We start from the raw sequence: 17,500 nt of genomic DNA, 5'->3' as shown, positions 1-17,500 counted from the left end.
CCTCCTTTCAAGTTTACTGTATTTGATACATTTGGTCTTCTTCTTTGAGCACATTTTCCTCCCGCTACAGGTCTTCCTCTTCCTCTACTTCCACCTTGACCTCAGCCTCATGGCATGGCCTCGGCCTCTTCCTCCTTCTCCTCCTCTGTGGATTCCCCCTCTCACCCTCACTCTTCTTCTTTTGACTCCTTCCATTTTGGTTGAAGACAGATTACAGTTACTCATCTGCTGCATTTCTATAGTGCTTAAACCTGTTTGTTGTGTCTACAATTAAGCAATCATGTGTTTGGCCACTTGATGGCTGTGTTTATTTGACCGGCTCATAGGTGTGGTAACTTGACAGAGTGTTTTGGAATTGCAAGGAAGTGACCTCTTGATATACGTCTGTGTCTAAAGCATAAAAGAGTGTTTAGTGCTTTGCAAATCACTTGTGTGTATGGTTTCGCAAAAAGTGTGATGTTTAAATGTGCTAATAGTTGTGCAGATCTGAGCCGTTGTTTTGCTCCTTGAGTGAAGGTTTTGATAATTGTGTTACACTTTTGATTTTAGTGTGTATCCGATTGTAAAAAACTGTAATGTGTGAGTTTGTATGATTGAGGCTATGTGTCTCTCTCTCTGGGTTTGAGCATGTATGTGTAACACTGTGTGTGCGCCTATGTCTCTGTGTGTGTGAGCATGTATTGTACTGTGTGTGTGTGTGTGTGTGAGCATGTATTGTACTGTGTGTGTGTGTGTGTGTGTGTGTGTGTGTGTGTGTGTGTGTGTGTGTGTGTGTGTGTGTGTGTGTGTGTGAGTGTGTGTGTGTGTGTGTGTGTGTGTGTGTGTGTGTGTGTGTGTGTGTGTGTGTGTGTTTGTGTTTGTGTGTGTGTGTGTGTGCACGCGCGCGCGTGTGTGTGTGTGTGTGTACAGACTCACAGTGCTGTGAGGGGCTAGAGGGAGAAGTGGCTGTAACGGAGACACTGTCCGCAGCGCCAGCACAGGGGTGGGGGGGTGCAGGATGCCATTAGCCACTAGGAGGTCTGGATCAGTTGCTAAGGGAGATGTGATCACTAGTGGAAAGTCTGAGCGTGATCCAGTGTGTGTGTGTGTGTGTGTGTGGGGGGGGGCTCCATCTCTGTCTGTGTATGCAAATGTATGCAACTTGGGGGGGGGGGGGGTTAAATGTGACTGAAGAAGAGACAGTGGACACAACAGGTTCCGGTGAAACTGCAACAGCACAGAAGAGCTGTGTGTGTGTGTGTGTGTGTGTGTGTGTGTGTGTGTGTGTGTGTGTGTGTGTGCGTCAGTTAAATGTGACTGAAGAAGAGACAGTGGACACGGCAGGTTCCGGTGAAACTGCAACAGCACAGAAGAGCTGTGTGTGTGTGTGTGTGTGTGTGTGTGTGTGTGTGTGTGTGTGTGTGTGTGTGTGTGTGTGTGTGTGTGTGTGTGTGTGTGTGTGTGTGTGTGTGTCCGCGTCAGTTAAATGTGACTGAAGAAGAGACAGTGGACACGGCAGGTTCGGGTGAAACTAGAACAGCACAGAAGGGCTGGACTCACACCAGAACACTGGCTCTGCAGTTCCGTCTTTACAGAGACCTCTACAGTTTGGCTTCTGAAGAGTCCTAGAAGAACACCAAAGATGTTCCTGTCACCAGGACACCTGGCTTGTGTTTGGGACATCTTTCAACAGGTAGGACGTCATGCGGAAAGAAAAACTCTTTGCCCTTGAGTGGTTTTGAGAGCAGATTATCACGGTGCAATGATGCAGTTGTGGGAAAAACCAAACAGGGAAAAGAAGACGTATGGAAGACATTTTCTCCTCCACTTTTGCCATCCATTTTGAATTCAAGGTGCATTGCAGCCTTGTTCAAACATGGCTGCTTTTCTGCCGTTATATATGGTTTTGTCATTCTTTTTTTTAGGAAGGATGCTTCACTTTTCAAAGTATTTCGTAAGGTTTTATTTCACGCGATTTCACTTGTTGTCATTTGGTCCTTTATTACCATGTTGAGACTGAGGCTGGTGTATCAATGCCAAAGACTGCATCCTTTATCACACAAACGGTTCCCCTCTCCACATACCCCCTTTCCCCCGCCCCATCACCTGTCCTAGAAATGACTCTGACACTTCTTCTGTCCGTAGTGGAGAATCCTCCACAACAACTAAGCAGCTCATATGTCTCTCTTTCTCTCTCTCTTTCACTCTCTACCTCTCTCTGTCCATCCACCCTCTCAGCCGTCGAGTGAATCACGCAGGAACTCCGTGGAGGGACTGTTTACGACCGCGAGCCAACGATAAGAACGGAAGAGGGGCTCAGGCTCCGTGGGCTCTGTCGTTCTTGCCTTGATGGATGGAAATGACGTGGATCTCAGCGGAAAGGCCCGGAAGCTCTCATGGAAAAAGCACTTACAAGAGAGTCCTCCTCCTGATGGCGAAAGAAACTATGGAGTGATTGATAATGGACGGCTAACACGCAGGAGTTTTCAAGGGGGCACTTTTCTTCCTGGACGGCCGGGCTGACACACGGGAGTTTTTAACAGGGCACCTTTCTTCCTGGACGGCTGACACACGGGAGTTTTTAACAGGGCACCTTTCTTCCTGGACGGCTGACACACGGGAGTTTTTAACAGGGCACCTTTCTTCCTGGACGGCTGACACACGGGAGTTTTTAACAGGGCACCTTTCTTCCGTGATGTTTTGTTGATGAGCTCACAATGCCTAACAGTGAATTCTGGCGTCCCAGGAACACCCCCCTCTGGGTCGCCCTGGCCTGGTGTGCGAGTGAGAGAGAGAAAGAGAGGGAGAGTGTGTGTGTGTGTGTGTGTCTGTGTGTGTGTGTGTAGAGAGAGAGAGAGAGAGAGAGAGAGAGAGAGAGAGAGAGAGAGAGAGAGAGAGAGAGAGAGAGAGAGAGAGAGAGAGAGAGAGAGAGAGAGAGAGAGTGCTATTCCGGGGCCCAGCAGGGGTCTTGCCTCTGAAGCTCCACAAGGTGGACTTCAATGTTCCAGCCACTAGTTTGACTTCAGCTCAGCATAGCGTAGATGTTTTTCACTCATAGGCTTTGTCCACCAGGGGGACCGTGAGCTTGATGAGGAAGACTTTTTTGAGTGATGGGGGTCAGAGTGTCAAGTCAGGCCGCATACCCTCATGCCGTAGGCCAATGTCGGGCCATCCGTGAGTGTCTGTGGCCCTTAGCATGGGTACTAGACGGACTCCTGTCAACATCCTTTTGGACTTGCCGAATCGGCAAGGAGCCCATCGCTGAGAGAGACCACACCGATTGGCTGTTCAGGTGTTTTCTCTCACGCAGGCATAGAACATACGTGATATTTGGCGACACTGGCTATGTCAACAATCGCCATTGCATGTCAATCTTCCATCGCAGGCAAGGCACAGGTTGTCTCAGTCTAATAGAGTGGATCCGCCTCTTAATACCTCATCCCCTACACGGACAAAGGGTATGGTTTGTAAGAAGTTGGATCCTGCTGGTGGTTAGGAGATGGTGGCAGTTCGTTTTCCAGAGAGGAGGCAAGGTTTGGTTGTGACACCACGTGTAACGTTGTTTGTTTCCCTAGACCAGCAAGGCTAACCCACTACACTTCCCGAGAGAAGAGCTTCGCTCCACTGCCAGAGGACATGGCTATGCATAGACACCAGCTCCACTGCCAGAGGACATGGCTATGCATAGCAGGGAGACACCAGCTCCACAGCCAGAGGACATGGCTATGCATAGCAGGGAGACACCAGCTCCACAGCCAGAGGACATGGCTAGGCATAGCAGGGAGACACCAGCTCCACAGCCAGAAGACATGGCTATGCATAGCACCAGCTAGGCGACGGCAGACCACATACACATCCAGAGAATTTGTGGACTTCTGAATCTCTTGCTAGGAGGTGCACCATGGCATCTGCTTCAGCACCCCACCCTTTGCCGTCACATGTTTAATCGTGGACTGAGCTACGTGGGGATCCATTTAGTCGTCTCTGGGTGTGGACACAGAGACGTTTCAGGACCCTGGTCAGTTCCCTCGGCAAACACGCACAAATCATCTTCAATGATGACCTCAGGGATCTGGCTCGTGGTGTCTGGTGATACACACACATCCATAGAAAAAAAAATGGGTGGGTTTGGTGTGTCACTTTGTGTGTATTCTTTTGCGCAGAAATGAACAAAACGAAGAAAATCTTTTCCATTACTGGAGTACTTATCTGTGGGAGTCTGGATTTTCCAAATGAGTTCTATAGGATTTGAAGGACACGATAAAATCGCATTAGTGGTAGGCCTAGTTTCATCAGGCTTGCCTTAAATGAGACCCACTTATAAGTCATGAGATTGCATATAGATTTCTCCCTAATTAATTTTACAGCGGAAAAAAAGATGAATACTGATATTCTGTGAACTCCCCTCCCAGTAATGTAGGCGTCGATTCATAATTCATACTCCGATTATTCTTTAATGCGTAACCGTGACCCTGCGTTCACAGCCTCACACACACACACACACACACTCACACTCAGCCTCTGCCCGTAACTCCCTGATCGTGCTGATGGTATTCAGCAAATCATAACTTGCCTTTAGAGCAAATGGTGAAGTCCTGTTTTTAAAAGTAGCCAAGGGCAACCTTGAGATCACCTGTGCGCCTTCCCCCGCTGAGCTGAGATGCAGTTATTAGCAGCTGGTGTTGGTGCGTGCATAGGAATACGTAGCGAGACGAGTTGTTTTTGAAACACAGTGAAATACAGAAAACGGAAACGTGTATCTTCTTGGCAGCTAACAGGGCCACTTGGACGAGGGCCACTTGGACGAGGACCACAAGTCAGAACTTGCGTGTTGACTGAAATGCTTGGAAACATTTGCCACATCTGTGCATCTGACAAAACCGAGGCCAGAGTAATGATGGAAGTCCATCTCTCTCGGTAGATTTGGACTGAAACTGAAACTGGCAATATTAAGTCAAGGGATCGGGAATCCTTGTGGAAGGTTGTTGCGACATAAAAGGCCAAAGACCAAAAGCATGGCTTCACATGAATTAGTACAACGCACTGAGGAGTGATGGTGCAAAGGCATGGCTTCAGATGAATTAGCACAACACACTGAGGAGTTCCCACGGGAGCAGTCCCTGCATCCTCTTCTCTTAGGGGTGCAGGGCAGGCGGAGCTACTAACCTCCCCTAATGGCATTTCCTGTCAGCTAATGCCTCTCTGAATGGCGATGTAGTCCCAGAGCATAAAAACAATCCTTGGGATGTATAAGCTATTACCGTTAGACCGGATCCTCTCTCCAACCTCAACTAATAGCTGGTCGCTGAGTGAAGGTTATAGGCTAGCTTGTTTTTGTTCCGTTTGCCTGCGTCCAGTCAATGGCTGGTGTGTCCATCGCAGACCAGACGGCTCCATCTCTAGAAACAGGTTTTCAAATCTAGTCACCCCATGACCTGAACAATAGGCCATAGTTGGTGAAGCAGACTGACTAGTCACCAAAAGTGCCAGAACAGTGACATCTTTTTAAAGCCACATCTCTATCCAGTGAGGGTGTTTGTCTGTGACAATTCCTCCCTCGTGTTCAGAGTGGCCAGAGCAATTCCTATTCAAAAGTCAATGTGACTTTGACGTGAGCCAATAAGCCCCCCATTTACGGGCTACAATGCACACGGGGACACAGGTTAGATTACGGCCTGCTGTCATTTCCCAATCCTCTCCCCACCTCTTCACTCCTCCTCACTTCCTGCCAAAATACATCACCGTCCTATCAAGATAAAGGCTAAAAAATCCCATAAATAAATCTTACAGAAGTAATTGTGAATTTACTTGACAATGATAAGGCTGAAGAATATTGTCCTGTAGACATTGTCCATTAATAAACAAATCAATGATGTGTAAATGATATGCAAACAACTCAATGGAATATTGACTGTAATCGGATTACTATGAAATATTACCAATATTACTGAGTTTGCCATCCTGTTTTGTGTGTATTTACCTGTACTGCAGGTGTGTGTGTGTGTATTTGATCAACCTGTACTGCAGGTGTGTTTGTTTTATTAGCCTGTACAGCAGGTGTGTGCGTGTTTTATAAGTCTGCACTGCAGGTGTGAGTGTGTGTGTGTTTTATCAACCTGTACAGCAGGTGTGTGTGTGTGTGTGTGTGTTTTATCAACCTGTACAGCAGGTGTGTGTGTGTGTGTGTTTTATCAACCTGTACAGCAGGTGTGTGTGTGTGTGTTTTATCAACCTGTATAGCAGGTGTGTGTGTGTGTGTTTTATCAACCTGTACAGCAGGTGTGTGTGTGTGTGTTTTATCAACCTGTATAGCAGGTGTGTGTGTGTGTGTTTTATCAACCTGTATAGCAGGTGTGTGTGTGTGTGTGTTTTATCAACCTGTACAGCAGATGTGTGTGTATCAACCTGTACTGCAGGGGTGTGTGTGTGTGTTTTATCAACCTGTACAGCAGATGTGTGTGTGTGTTTTATCAACCTGTACAGCAGATGTGTGTGTATCAACCTGTACTGCAGGGGTGTGTGTGTGTGTTTTATCAACCTGTACAGCAGATGTGTGTGTGTGTGTTTTATCAACCTGTACAGCAGATGTGTGTGTGTGTTTTATCAACCTGTACTGCAGGTGTGTGTGTATTTGATCAACCTGTACACTAGGTGGGTGTGTGTGTGTGTGTGTGTGTGTTTACCTGTACTGCAGGTGTGTGTGTGTGTATTTTACAAACCTGTACTGCAGGTGTGTTTGTTTTATTAGCCTGTACAGCAGGTGTGTGCGTGTTTTATAAGTCTGCACTGCAGGTGTGAGTGTGTGTGTGTTTTATCAACCTGTACAGCAGATGTGTGTGTGTGTGTGTGTTTTATCAACCTGTATAGCAGGTGTGTGTGTGTGTGTGTGTTTTATCTAGCCTGGTGACACCAGCCTACGTATTTCCGCCTGAATTGATTTCAAGCTCATACTCAGTCTGGCCCAGCCCCATTGACAATCGTTTCCAGAACTCAAAATTTTGCCGGACCAATCAGCGAACAGTTCAGAGCTGTGACGCAAAACTCGCCTTGCCGAGTTGCATGTAGTCCAGCCGAGTTTGTAGTTTAACAGTATAGCAAAAATTGCTACGGAGGAAGAGACACGAAAAGCTATCGGAGAAGTTGTCTCAACTCTCGAGAACACCAGAAAATTAAAAGGAGAACAAGAGTATTTTCTTGTAAGTTTTATGATTGGAAAGGACGTCGTAGCTCTTCTCCCAACTCGCTTTGGGAAGAGTTTAATCTACCGAATGCTTACTAAACGTTGCTGATTGGTTAAGGGAACTCCAATGATTTTAAACCTCAAGATAAGCACCCGCCCATCTCGGAAACCAAAATGCATTGGGTTGGCCCAGACTGACTGACGGAATGAAATGGAGTCACAGTCTGGTAACGGCCAGGCTATGTTTTATCAACCTGTACAGCAGGTGTGTGTGTGTGTGTGTTTTATCAACCTGTACAGCAGGTGTGTGTGTGTTTTATCAACCTGTATAGCAGGTGTGTGTGTGTGTTTTATCAACCTGTACAGCAGATGTGTGTGTGTGTGTTTTATCAACCTGTACTGCAGGTTTGTGTGTGTTTTATCAACCTGTACTGAGGGTGTGTGCGTGTGTGTATGTTATCAACCTGTACTGCAGATGTGTGTGTGTGTGTGTGTATATATTTCAACAACGTGTACTGCATGTGTCTGCGTGTCAATGGCTTTCTCCTCCTGTAATATATGTGGTTATTTGTTGTGGCATCTGAGTCATGTTCTACAACATGTCTTACGTGTGAGTGTGTGTACATGGATGGTGCCCTTCTGTTCAGTGTCAAGTGTTAACACGCTGCAATCTCGCTGAGACCGGGTGGGGGCGGGGCTGAGGGTGAGGGCGGGGCTGAGGGTGAGGGTGGGGGTGGGGCTGAGTGAGAAAAGCTCTTGGCAGTCCCAGCATGCCCTTCCCTACACACATCTCTCATCCCAAATGCAGGAATGATGCCTCGTTATGGTGTTGGTGAAACAGCCGCTCCAAACTGAAAAAGCAACCTTTGTGAAAAAGGCTTTATTAAAAAACGAAATCTGGCTGACCAGCAATCACAAACACAAGGGGGTGAGAACACACACACGGGTGAACAAACACACACACACACGCCATAGAGACACAAGACACCTTGAGGTCAGTTCACCTGTTGGCATATAAATTATTTTTTATTGTATTAATGTATTCGCCCAGTAAGCAACGGCAGGGGTTTACACCCCATGGCAGGCAAGCAAAGGAAAAAACGAAACTAAAACAGAAACTCCCTCCTGCAAACACTCGAGAAATAAAAAATATCCAAACCAAGGAAAGTACAGCACCTGAAGTCATCGTCTTGTTTATTTAAGAATCTTTAATACTGCATTAATCACCGCAAAAACATGTCTCTTTGTGAAACTCTACACTTTACAATGTTAACTGACTGACCGAATACATAAACAGTACTCTTTTAAATATAGAAACACTTCTTATTTGTAATGTGCATGTCATTAAAAGGAATGAAAAACAAAAACAACCAAACGGAACATAGACATTGCTCACTTGTGGAGAGGTACAGAGGACCACCTTTAGAACACTTCATAGAATTATATCTTTTAACGCACCCCGCTCACTTCCTGACTAATAACAACTGCAACGCAACGAGATGCATGTTGGGTGCCATTATCGATACGAGTTTTGTGCGTCGGAGTTTGAGTACTTTAGAGAGCAGAAATAAAATTGTAGTTTCTTGCTCACTGGCATTGCCGACTAGATTTTGCGAGGGGCATACATGTCCCACGATTCCTAGAACAGAACCAAACACATGTCACAAATGCTCCTGTGGTACATCTAAGCCTGAAGTCTGTGCAGTTCCTCGTTGCCATGAGTCCCAATCATTTAACAATCGTGTAACAAATCACTTTTTACAGCTGGGAAAGTCCCATGAAATAGAAGCAGAACGCTGGATGAAATAGAAGCAGAACGCTGGATGCTCAACCAAAAAGCACCACTCCGCTGCGGGAGTGCCTGCAAACATGACCATAGTAGTGGAGATCAGCTAGGGGGTGAAGATGAAGGTCGCTTAAAAAGAAAAGGTAGCTCGACGACTTCCATTGTCGTGTTGATGGGGGCATGTTGATAAAAAGCCCACTGCTGACCCAACTGGGGTGGGATAATGGATGTAGAGGTCAGGATAAGCTACGCACATCGCTGTGAGAGTCGACCTGAATCGCACCGGCTGGTGAGGGATCAAGTCTCTGCTCACACGGCCCTGTGAAACCCCCCCCACTGCCATGAGTCGCTGTTTATGAAGCAAGGAGAGACACGGCTGCACCTAATCACATACAGTGGCTGCAACCTGGCCTTCAATGAAACATGACACGGCTGCTTAAAAGGTGTGAGTGGGTGCATGTCTGTGTGTGCATGTCTGTGTGTGTGTGTGTGTTTGTGTGGGTAGGTAGGTGAATGTGTATATGTGAGTGAATAAATTAATATGTGTGTGTGCGTGTGTGTGTGTGCACTGCTCTTCCATGTGGCTCGACTGAGACCTACGAACGAAGAGCAGACGGCTTCATGTTACAGCAGGTGAGGTGAGGTTCTGGTAAGAGAGGTTACTTATGTAAGTGCTCTTTGCTGTGCCTTCCCTTCCCTCTGCTCTCATCACAAGGCAACCCTCTTCCGACGTGGACAGAATGAAGATGAGAACAGGCATCACTTAGAGGCAACAACACAGATACTCCCCCCCCCCCAACCCCCATGAGGCGTTTAACAGGTCGGTATATGTATCAACTGGAGTTTACACATATGTGCTAAAAAGCACTCTTAAGGTTTCACTACTACCAGTTCCAGGGGTGTGAGTTTGGGCTAAACCTCCGGTCCACGAAGAGGAGAGGTGAAAAAGAGAGCAGACATGGGTTTGCAGCAGAGTGGAGTATTTCACTTTCTTCACCACTAGATGGCACTACAGCAACACAACAGCAGGCAAAAGGCTACCACGAGCACACGGCAGATGAAATATATCGAAAGAAAAAACCCCAGGTAGGGCTAAAACCTCAAGGAAATCAAAATAATAAAAACAAAAACAAAAATATGTTTTTTTTTTTTTTTTTAAGTATTTTAAAAGCCATTTAAAATCAGACAAATATAACTTATCCCCGCTCTAATTACAAACAGGGTGTGGCAACTTCAGTTTCGTGACTGAAACAGACACATACAGCCACTTATTTATTGATTTATAATACACAACAAATAAATTACAGTCTTGAAAATATTCCCAAAGGATGGACTCCCACATTCAGGATCCACATTCAGTCTTCCAGACGAAGGAGGCGGACTGGGGAGCAAGCTGGCGAGCAGCACACCCTCTCTGGCTTCCAAGTGGTACCATCGACGGATAGAAGTCCAATTGCTTTGATACAGAGAGTATTCCAAGCGTGTGGGGATGCTTGGAGGGGGGGGAGGAAAGGAGGGAATGGCAGGGGGGGGGGGCTGAATGAGTGGGTACCTACCTACACTACGATCCTCTGATAAAGTTCAGAGTCCTTCATATGGAGCTGCCATCCCAGAGTGTCCCCTGCTATTGCTGTTTAGACGCTGTCCGTGCTGAGCGTTTCATTTAAATGGCACACGCCCCCCTGAGGCCAACACAGGCATTTCATTGGAGACACCTCCAGTTCATATCTTCCTTTGAGCAGTACAAAATCAAACCAAAATAAGGCTGCCCCTTCTAGTCTTTTGTCTTCATCGCTGCAGAACTCTTTTGTGTCCTGCGGTCTGGTGGGATTAATATGGCGTGACCAACGGCACTGCCTGTGCACTGGTAGCGGTAGCAGTAGCAGTGGCAGCACCACGTCAGGAACATCAGCAAAAAATCTCACCAGATGGCTAAGGCAGCTTTAAATGCCTTTAAAGAACACACAGACACACACACACACACACACACACACACACACACACACACACACAATGCCGGAATGTAAGAGCTGTGCACGAAAGAGGGCAATCCCTCTGGAGGTGAGAGTGTAAGATGACAGGTGGGTCAACCAATCATCCACACTTCTGTTGTTTCTCCCGCCCCCATTTTGAGGGACTGGGACTGGGACTGATGGGGTAACAGGTGCTTCCTCCCCCCCCCAGAGGGGCAGAAGAAAGGGCAGGACATATAGCACAGGGGGGTTGGCTGCATGAGGGGGGGGTAGGTTGGGGGCAGGCCTTGACTGTGAAGTCCTAACGATGCCCCTTCACACGGTGCCTGGAGTGGGGAAGGACACTTCAGGGAAAGCTGAGGGATGTTTTTGAGGTTGGTCCATCTGGACACCACGGACAGGAGAACAGTGCTTTGATGGCGTGGTAGTGTGCGCGTGTGTATGAGGCTTCCAGTATCGGTCGTCAAAAGAGCTTCATTCATCCAACAGGGTAGTGAAGAGGAAAATCAGGGGTAATCTGACATGAGCATCCAGGGAAACTGTACACTCCGTCATAGTTAACACACCCCATAGTTCTTCAGGCCTCCTGCCCCCCCGTGTGCCCTGTGCTGGCGTGCTGCCCGCGGACCCGCTCTCAGTTCATGTCGATGGTGTTGAAGACCCACTCGGTGAACTTCTTCAGCTTGGCGGCCGAGCCCTGGGACTCCTCCTGCAGACGCTGGTTGTCCTCCCACAGCCTCTGGATCTGGGCCTGCAGCTTGACCTTCTCCTCCTTCTCCTGCGGGGACAGTGGAGGAGAACACGTGAGACAGGAAGGTGAGACAGACACGTGAGACAGGAAGGTGAGACAGGAAGGTGAGACAGACACGTGAGACAGGAAGGTGAGACAGGAAGGTGAGACAGACACGTGAGACAGGAAGGTGAGACAGGAAGGTGAGACAGACACGTGAGACAGGAAGGTGAGACAGGAAGGTGAGACAGGAAGGTGAGACAGACAGACACGTGAGACAGGAAGGTGAGACAGGAAGGTGAGACAGGAAGGTGAGACAGACAGGAGAGGCAGGAAGGTGAGACAGACAGGAGAGGCAGGAAGGTGAGACAGGCAGGAGAGGCAGGAAGGTGAGACAGGAAGGAAGGTGAGACAGACAGGAGAGGCAGGAAGGTGAGACAGGAATGAAGGTGAGACAGGAAGGTGAGACAGGAAGGTGAGACAGACACATGAGACAGGAAGGTGAGACAGACCCGTGAGACAGGAAGGTGAGACAGACAGGAGAGGCAGGAAGGTGAGACAGGAAGGTGAGACAGACACGTGAGACAGGAAGGTGAGACAGACACGTTAGACAGGAAGGTGAGACAGACATGTGAGACAGGAAGGTGAGACAGACAGGAGAGGCAGGAAGGTGAGACAGACAGGAGAGGCAGGAATGTGAGACAGGAAGGAAGGTGAGACAGGAAGGAAGGTGAGACAGGAAGGAGAGGCAGGAAGGTGAGACAGGAAGGAAGGTGAGACAGGAAGGAAGGTGAGACAGGAAGGAGAGGCAGGAAGGTGAGACAGGAAGGAAGGTGAGACAGGAAGGAAGGTGAGACAGGAGGGTGAGACTGTCTCACCTTCCTGTCTCATGTGTCTGTCTCACCTTCCTGTCTCACGAGTCTGACACATGAGACAGGAAGGTGAGACAGACTCGTGAGACAGGAAGGTGAGACAGACTCGTGAGACAGGAAGGTGAGACAGGAAGGTGAGACAGACAGGAAGGTGAGAAAGACAGGAAGGTGAGACAGGAAGGTGAGACAGACACATGAGACAGGAAGGTGAGACAGACAGGAAGGTGAGACAGACAGGAAGGTGAGACAGACAGGAAGGTGAGACAGGAAGGTGAGACAGGAAGGTGAGACAGACAGGAAGGTGAGACAGGAAGGTGAGAGTGATATAACAGAGCCATAGGTTTTGTTATTCAGAGATGTTTGTCTGTGGCCCTACAGTGAAAGGATTAAGGGAAGGTCTTGCAGCAAGTTATATAACCACAACCATCACAACAACAACAACGACATAAACAACCCTTAAATCATGCTGTAAGATTACATTGCTGATACCATTCTAGAACATGACATACAGATGACAAAGAGAGGGACATAGCACAGGATGATAGAGATGAGAAAGAGAGGGACATAGCACAGGATAATAGAGATGACTGAACCCTGAAAGGGACACAGCACAGGATGGATAGAGATGACGTCAGAAGAGGACCTGGGGTTTGTCTTCTCACCTTCTTCAGGTCGTCCTTCAGCAGCTTCACCACGGCCTCCAGCTGAGTCACCTTGGAGGCCAAACTCATGTGCCCATCACTGGAGACAGACAGACAGACAGAGAGACAGACAGACAGACAGACAGAGAGAGAGACAGACAGAGAGAGAGCCTTGTCAAGCCAAATGATCAAATTTGTTATTCAGCCCTTTGAACTGTCAGGCTCCAGTTAATGTGTCTTTTATCATGAGAGTTAACTTAATTTAATATGCAAGCACCATCAATATATAATGTAGAGGAGAGAGTAGAATGCTGATGCAGCAAAAGTGTTTTTTTGGAGCGATTTTGCTTCACGTTGACAAACACGTTGGAGTAAACACCCACAATAGGGCTCCGGAGTGCAACCCTTAAACTGAAGATGCTGACAAAGCCAGTAGAAATGTAAGACCTGCCACTCATTTAAGTCATTTAAGTCAGATGCTTTTTTCCAAAGCGACATACAACATGTAACTAGGCATCAGGAGCAGTTAGGAGTTCCGTGTCCTGCTCGAGGACACTTGCACACGTGGTAAGGAGGAGTGGGGAATCAAACTTGCAAACTTCCGATTACTAAACGACTTCTCTACCTCCTGTACCACTGCGTCCCACTCAATGCCCTCTGTGCTGCACCCAGCAGGACGACCTCTGGCCTCTGACCTCTGACCTGTTTGGGTGCTGTGAGGTGCAGAGTGAAGGGGGCTCACCTGGAGGAGGGTCTGGCTAGAGGGAGGGGCTTGCGCACCCCGTGCTTGGGGCTGGGGGTGTCCCCGCGGTTGCTCAGGTCCTGGGAGCTGAACACGAACCCTCTTGGGACTGTGGAGAGAAGGAGGGAAGAAGGAGGGGAGAAGGAGGGGGAGAAGGAGGGGGAGAAGGAGGAGAGAAGGAGGGGGAGAAGGAGGGGGAGAAGGAGGGGAGAAGGAGGGGAGAAGGAGGGAAGAAGGAGGGGAGAAGGAGGGGAGAAGGAGGGAAGAAGGAGGGGAGAAGGAGGAGAGAAGGAGGGAAGAAGGAGGGGAGAAGGAGGGGAGAAGGAGGAGAGAAGGAGGGAAGAAGGAGGGGAGAAGGAGGAGAGAAGGAGGGAAGAAGGAGGGGAGAAGGAGGGGAGAAGGAGGGAAGAAGGAGGGGAGAAGGAGGAGAGAAGGAGGGAAGAAGGAGGGGAGAAGGAGGGGAGAAGGAGGGGAGAAGAAGGGGAGAAGAAGGGGGAGAAGGAGGGGGAGAAGGAGGAGAGAAGGAGGGGAGAAGGAGGGAAGAAGGAGGGGAGGAGGGCGGGGGTGGGCGGGGATGTTCATTCATAGAGGCGTTGGTTATTTGTTGCAAATGTTTGTCTGATCAGAGCTCAGGCCATGCTGATCACCATATGCAGCACGTAAGGTTGGGCAATCCCCACACTAATCCTAACCATCCAGCAGACTGAAGCACCTTTTCATGCTTATTCTTACTTTTCTTTCATTTACGGTCTCACTGCCCACACCACTCTAAGCTCTCATTAACGGTCTCAGTAGGCACCCACACACACACGCACACACAACCACACACACACACACACACACACACACACACGCACACACGCACACACACACACACACACACACACACACTTCTACTGTACACTGAGGACCCCTGCTGTATGTAAGCACATAGCACAGGCCCATTACATCTTAATTGCGCTCACAAGCCATGGTGTTGTAAACTCAAGGGATCTTATGAGCATGAGATCTCATCTCAACTTATCTTTACAATACATGATACATTATCATGTAACAAAAACACATTTCAAACAGCAAACTGAGTACTGATACTTCAGGTGAGCCTGTATACCTCAGGTGAGCTGATACTTCAGGTGAGCCTGTATACTATGGTGGGCTGATACTTCAGGTGAGCCTGTATACTTCAGGTAAGCTGACACTTCAGGTGAGCCTGTATACTTCAGGTGAGCCTGTATACTATGGTGGGCTGATACTTCAGGTGAGCCTGTATACTTCAGGTAAGCTGACACTTCAGGTGAGCCTGTATACTTCAGGTGAGCCTGTATACTATGGTGGGCTGATACTTCAGGTGAGCCTGTACACTTCAGGTGAGCTGATACTTCAGGTGAGCAAAGCTGGATATGGTTAGGGGGGCGTGGGCTGATACTACAGGTGAGCTAGGCTGGATATGGTTAGGGGGCGTGGGCTGATGCTTCAGGTGAGCTAAGCTGGATATGGTTAGGGGGGCGTGGGCTCACCCCGGTGCAGTCTGGTGTCCCCCTCAAAGACGCTGGCGGCGTCCACCAGGTGGCTCCAGTCCAGGCTGGGGTCGTCCGTGTCGGGCAGTGGCATGAGGCCCATCTCCCGGTCCGGGTGGCGCTGGCGCTCGTGCAGGTCCGCCAGGGAGGTGTCCGACGCCGAGAGGTCGCCTGAGGTAAACAAGGGGAGGGGAGCCATAATGGTCAGCCTTAATGTCCCCTTCATCATCATGCCTTCTAGCTCGTCACCGATGATGGTGCCCAAGGTTTAAATGCAGACGCAGATTTTGCTCTGGCTTAGATCTGATTCAAAACAACAATGTCCGTGCAGAGACAGAGACAGAGACAGAGCCAGACAAGTGCTGGTATATGGTGGCGGCTCAGTTGTTTACAACTACCGTTAATAAGAACAGATATGTGTCTAACATTGCAAATAAAATAAAATCATGTAAACATTTTTTAAAAGTCATCTTCACTGTTAAACCAGATGTGGTGAATATTGCAACCTGCTACTCTTAAGCCATGTACTGAAACAGATGTTTGAGACATAATTTAAAAAGTGTGCTATACAGCCAAAAAGCCATTCTTGTGCCCAGCACGTTTAGGACCAAAGTGACATGCGTAATCCAGGGGCCGCTCAGAAGAAGGCCACATTTTGTTTGTTCCTGCAGGTCCCAAATACTAGGCTACGCACCATGGGCGACCGGGCCTTCTCCGCTGCAGCCCCGCGACTGTGGAACAGCCTCCCGGACCACTTAAGGGCAACACAGACACTAGACTGTTTTAATACTGGCCTGAAAACCTTTATATTCAGACAGGCATTTCCTACTTTTTAAAACATATCATTAAACTGTGCTTTTGCTGAGAGCTGTTTTTTTTAGCACTCTGAGAAAGGAAATCTTCGAAAAGTGCTATAAGTCTTCACCCCCAGCAGATGGCGGTAGTGATTTGGAATTTTTAAAGCATCGCTCCTGGGGCGAGAAAACAACCAATCTGCTGAGTTTATGCCAAGGCACCACGTCCCCGTGGGAGAGCGGACCCTGGAACAGAAACGCTAATTAGAGCTGGGGACTAGCGATAGGCTCTGATCAGGTGACTAGTCGGGGGCGGGGGGGTTAGTTGGGGAAGAGGAGAGGGAAATGCCCCGCAAAGGTGAAAAAGAGCCCAGTGTGACACCTACTAGCAGTAGAGGACACCACAGTGGAAGGGGGGGGGGGGGGGGGGGGGGGGGGGGTGTTTGAAAGCCCATGTTTTTGTTCAGGCACCAGGAAAAAGTGGAGAGATTTGTGTACGCATATGTTTATGTAAAGCACGGTGTGCAAACTGGGAGAAAAGTGCTGCATGAAGAAAATGGCATTTTATGTTATAATATATGCGTGCTACAGTGGCCATGTTGTATTGTCTCATTAAGATAAACAACATTAAGAACTGAGGCCGGTTAGACTTTTTTAGGTAGTGAGAATTCAAGTGCCATATTTGTAGAAGATCAGAGGTTTCGAATCTAGGACAAAAGCTTTAAAAGCATATTAACAACAAGAACAAAAATGTACATATCCCTTTACATGGATATAGACCTTTAAGGGTTAAGTTAGGGATATTTGACACTGTACGGGGAGCAGTACATTAAAATAAATAATAATAAATACAAATGTTTGAGATGGTTAGTCACATATCGGGGGTTCGGTCTTTTTGTTGTAGTGTGTGTATGTGTGTGTGTGTGTGTGTGTGTGTGTGTTTGTGTCTGTCGTACCATTCAGCTTGATGCCCAGCTTGTGAGAGAGTGTGTGTGTGTGTGTGTGTGTTTGTGTGTGTGAGTGTGTGAGTGTGTGAGTGTGTGAGTGTGTGAGTGTGTGAGTGTGTGAGTGAGTGTGTGAGTGTGTGAGTGTGTGAGTGTGTGAGTGAGTGTGTCTTTCGTACCGTGTAGCTTGATGCCCAGCTTGTGTGTGTGTGTATGACTGCATGTGTATGACTGCGTGTGTATGCCTGTGTGTGTGTGTGTGTGTGTGTGTGTGTATATGGGTCTGTGTCTGTGTGTCTGTCGTACCGTGCAGCTTGATGCCCATTTTGTAGGAGGGCCGTC

The 17,500-nt window shown here is 48.2% G+C and overlaps 1 protein-coding gene across 1 annotated transcript in view; it reads right to left on the bottom strand.

Moving 5' to 3' along the window:
* Positions 1–11,552: 11,552 nt before the first annotated feature.
* LOC308377572 (signal-induced proliferation-associated 1-like protein 1) overlaps positions 11,553–17,500 on the bottom strand; it is a gene marked incomplete at its 3' end in the record, with an annotated part of 44,271 nt that continues 38,323 nt past the window's right edge. The window contains 5 exon segments of the mRNA XM_080854285.1: positions 11,553–11,696; positions 13,183–13,261; positions 13,904–14,012; positions 15,421–15,591; positions 17,465–17,500. The exon segment at positions 17,465–17,500 is cut by the window's right edge and continues 184 nt beyond it. Of these exon segments, the coding sequence (XP_080710411.1) occupies positions 11,553–11,696; positions 13,183–13,261; positions 13,904–14,012; positions 15,421–15,591; positions 17,465–17,500 (539 nt within the window).

Source organism: Sprattus sprattus, assembly GCF_963457725.1.
Source record: "Sprattus sprattus genome assembly, chromosome: 16".
In the NCBI taxonomy this organism is placed as follows: Eukaryota; Metazoa; Chordata; class Actinopteri; order Clupeiformes; family Clupeidae; genus Sprattus; species Sprattus sprattus.
Note: the sequence above shows the minus strand (reverse complement) of the source record. Positions and strands in the feature narration are given on the sequence as shown.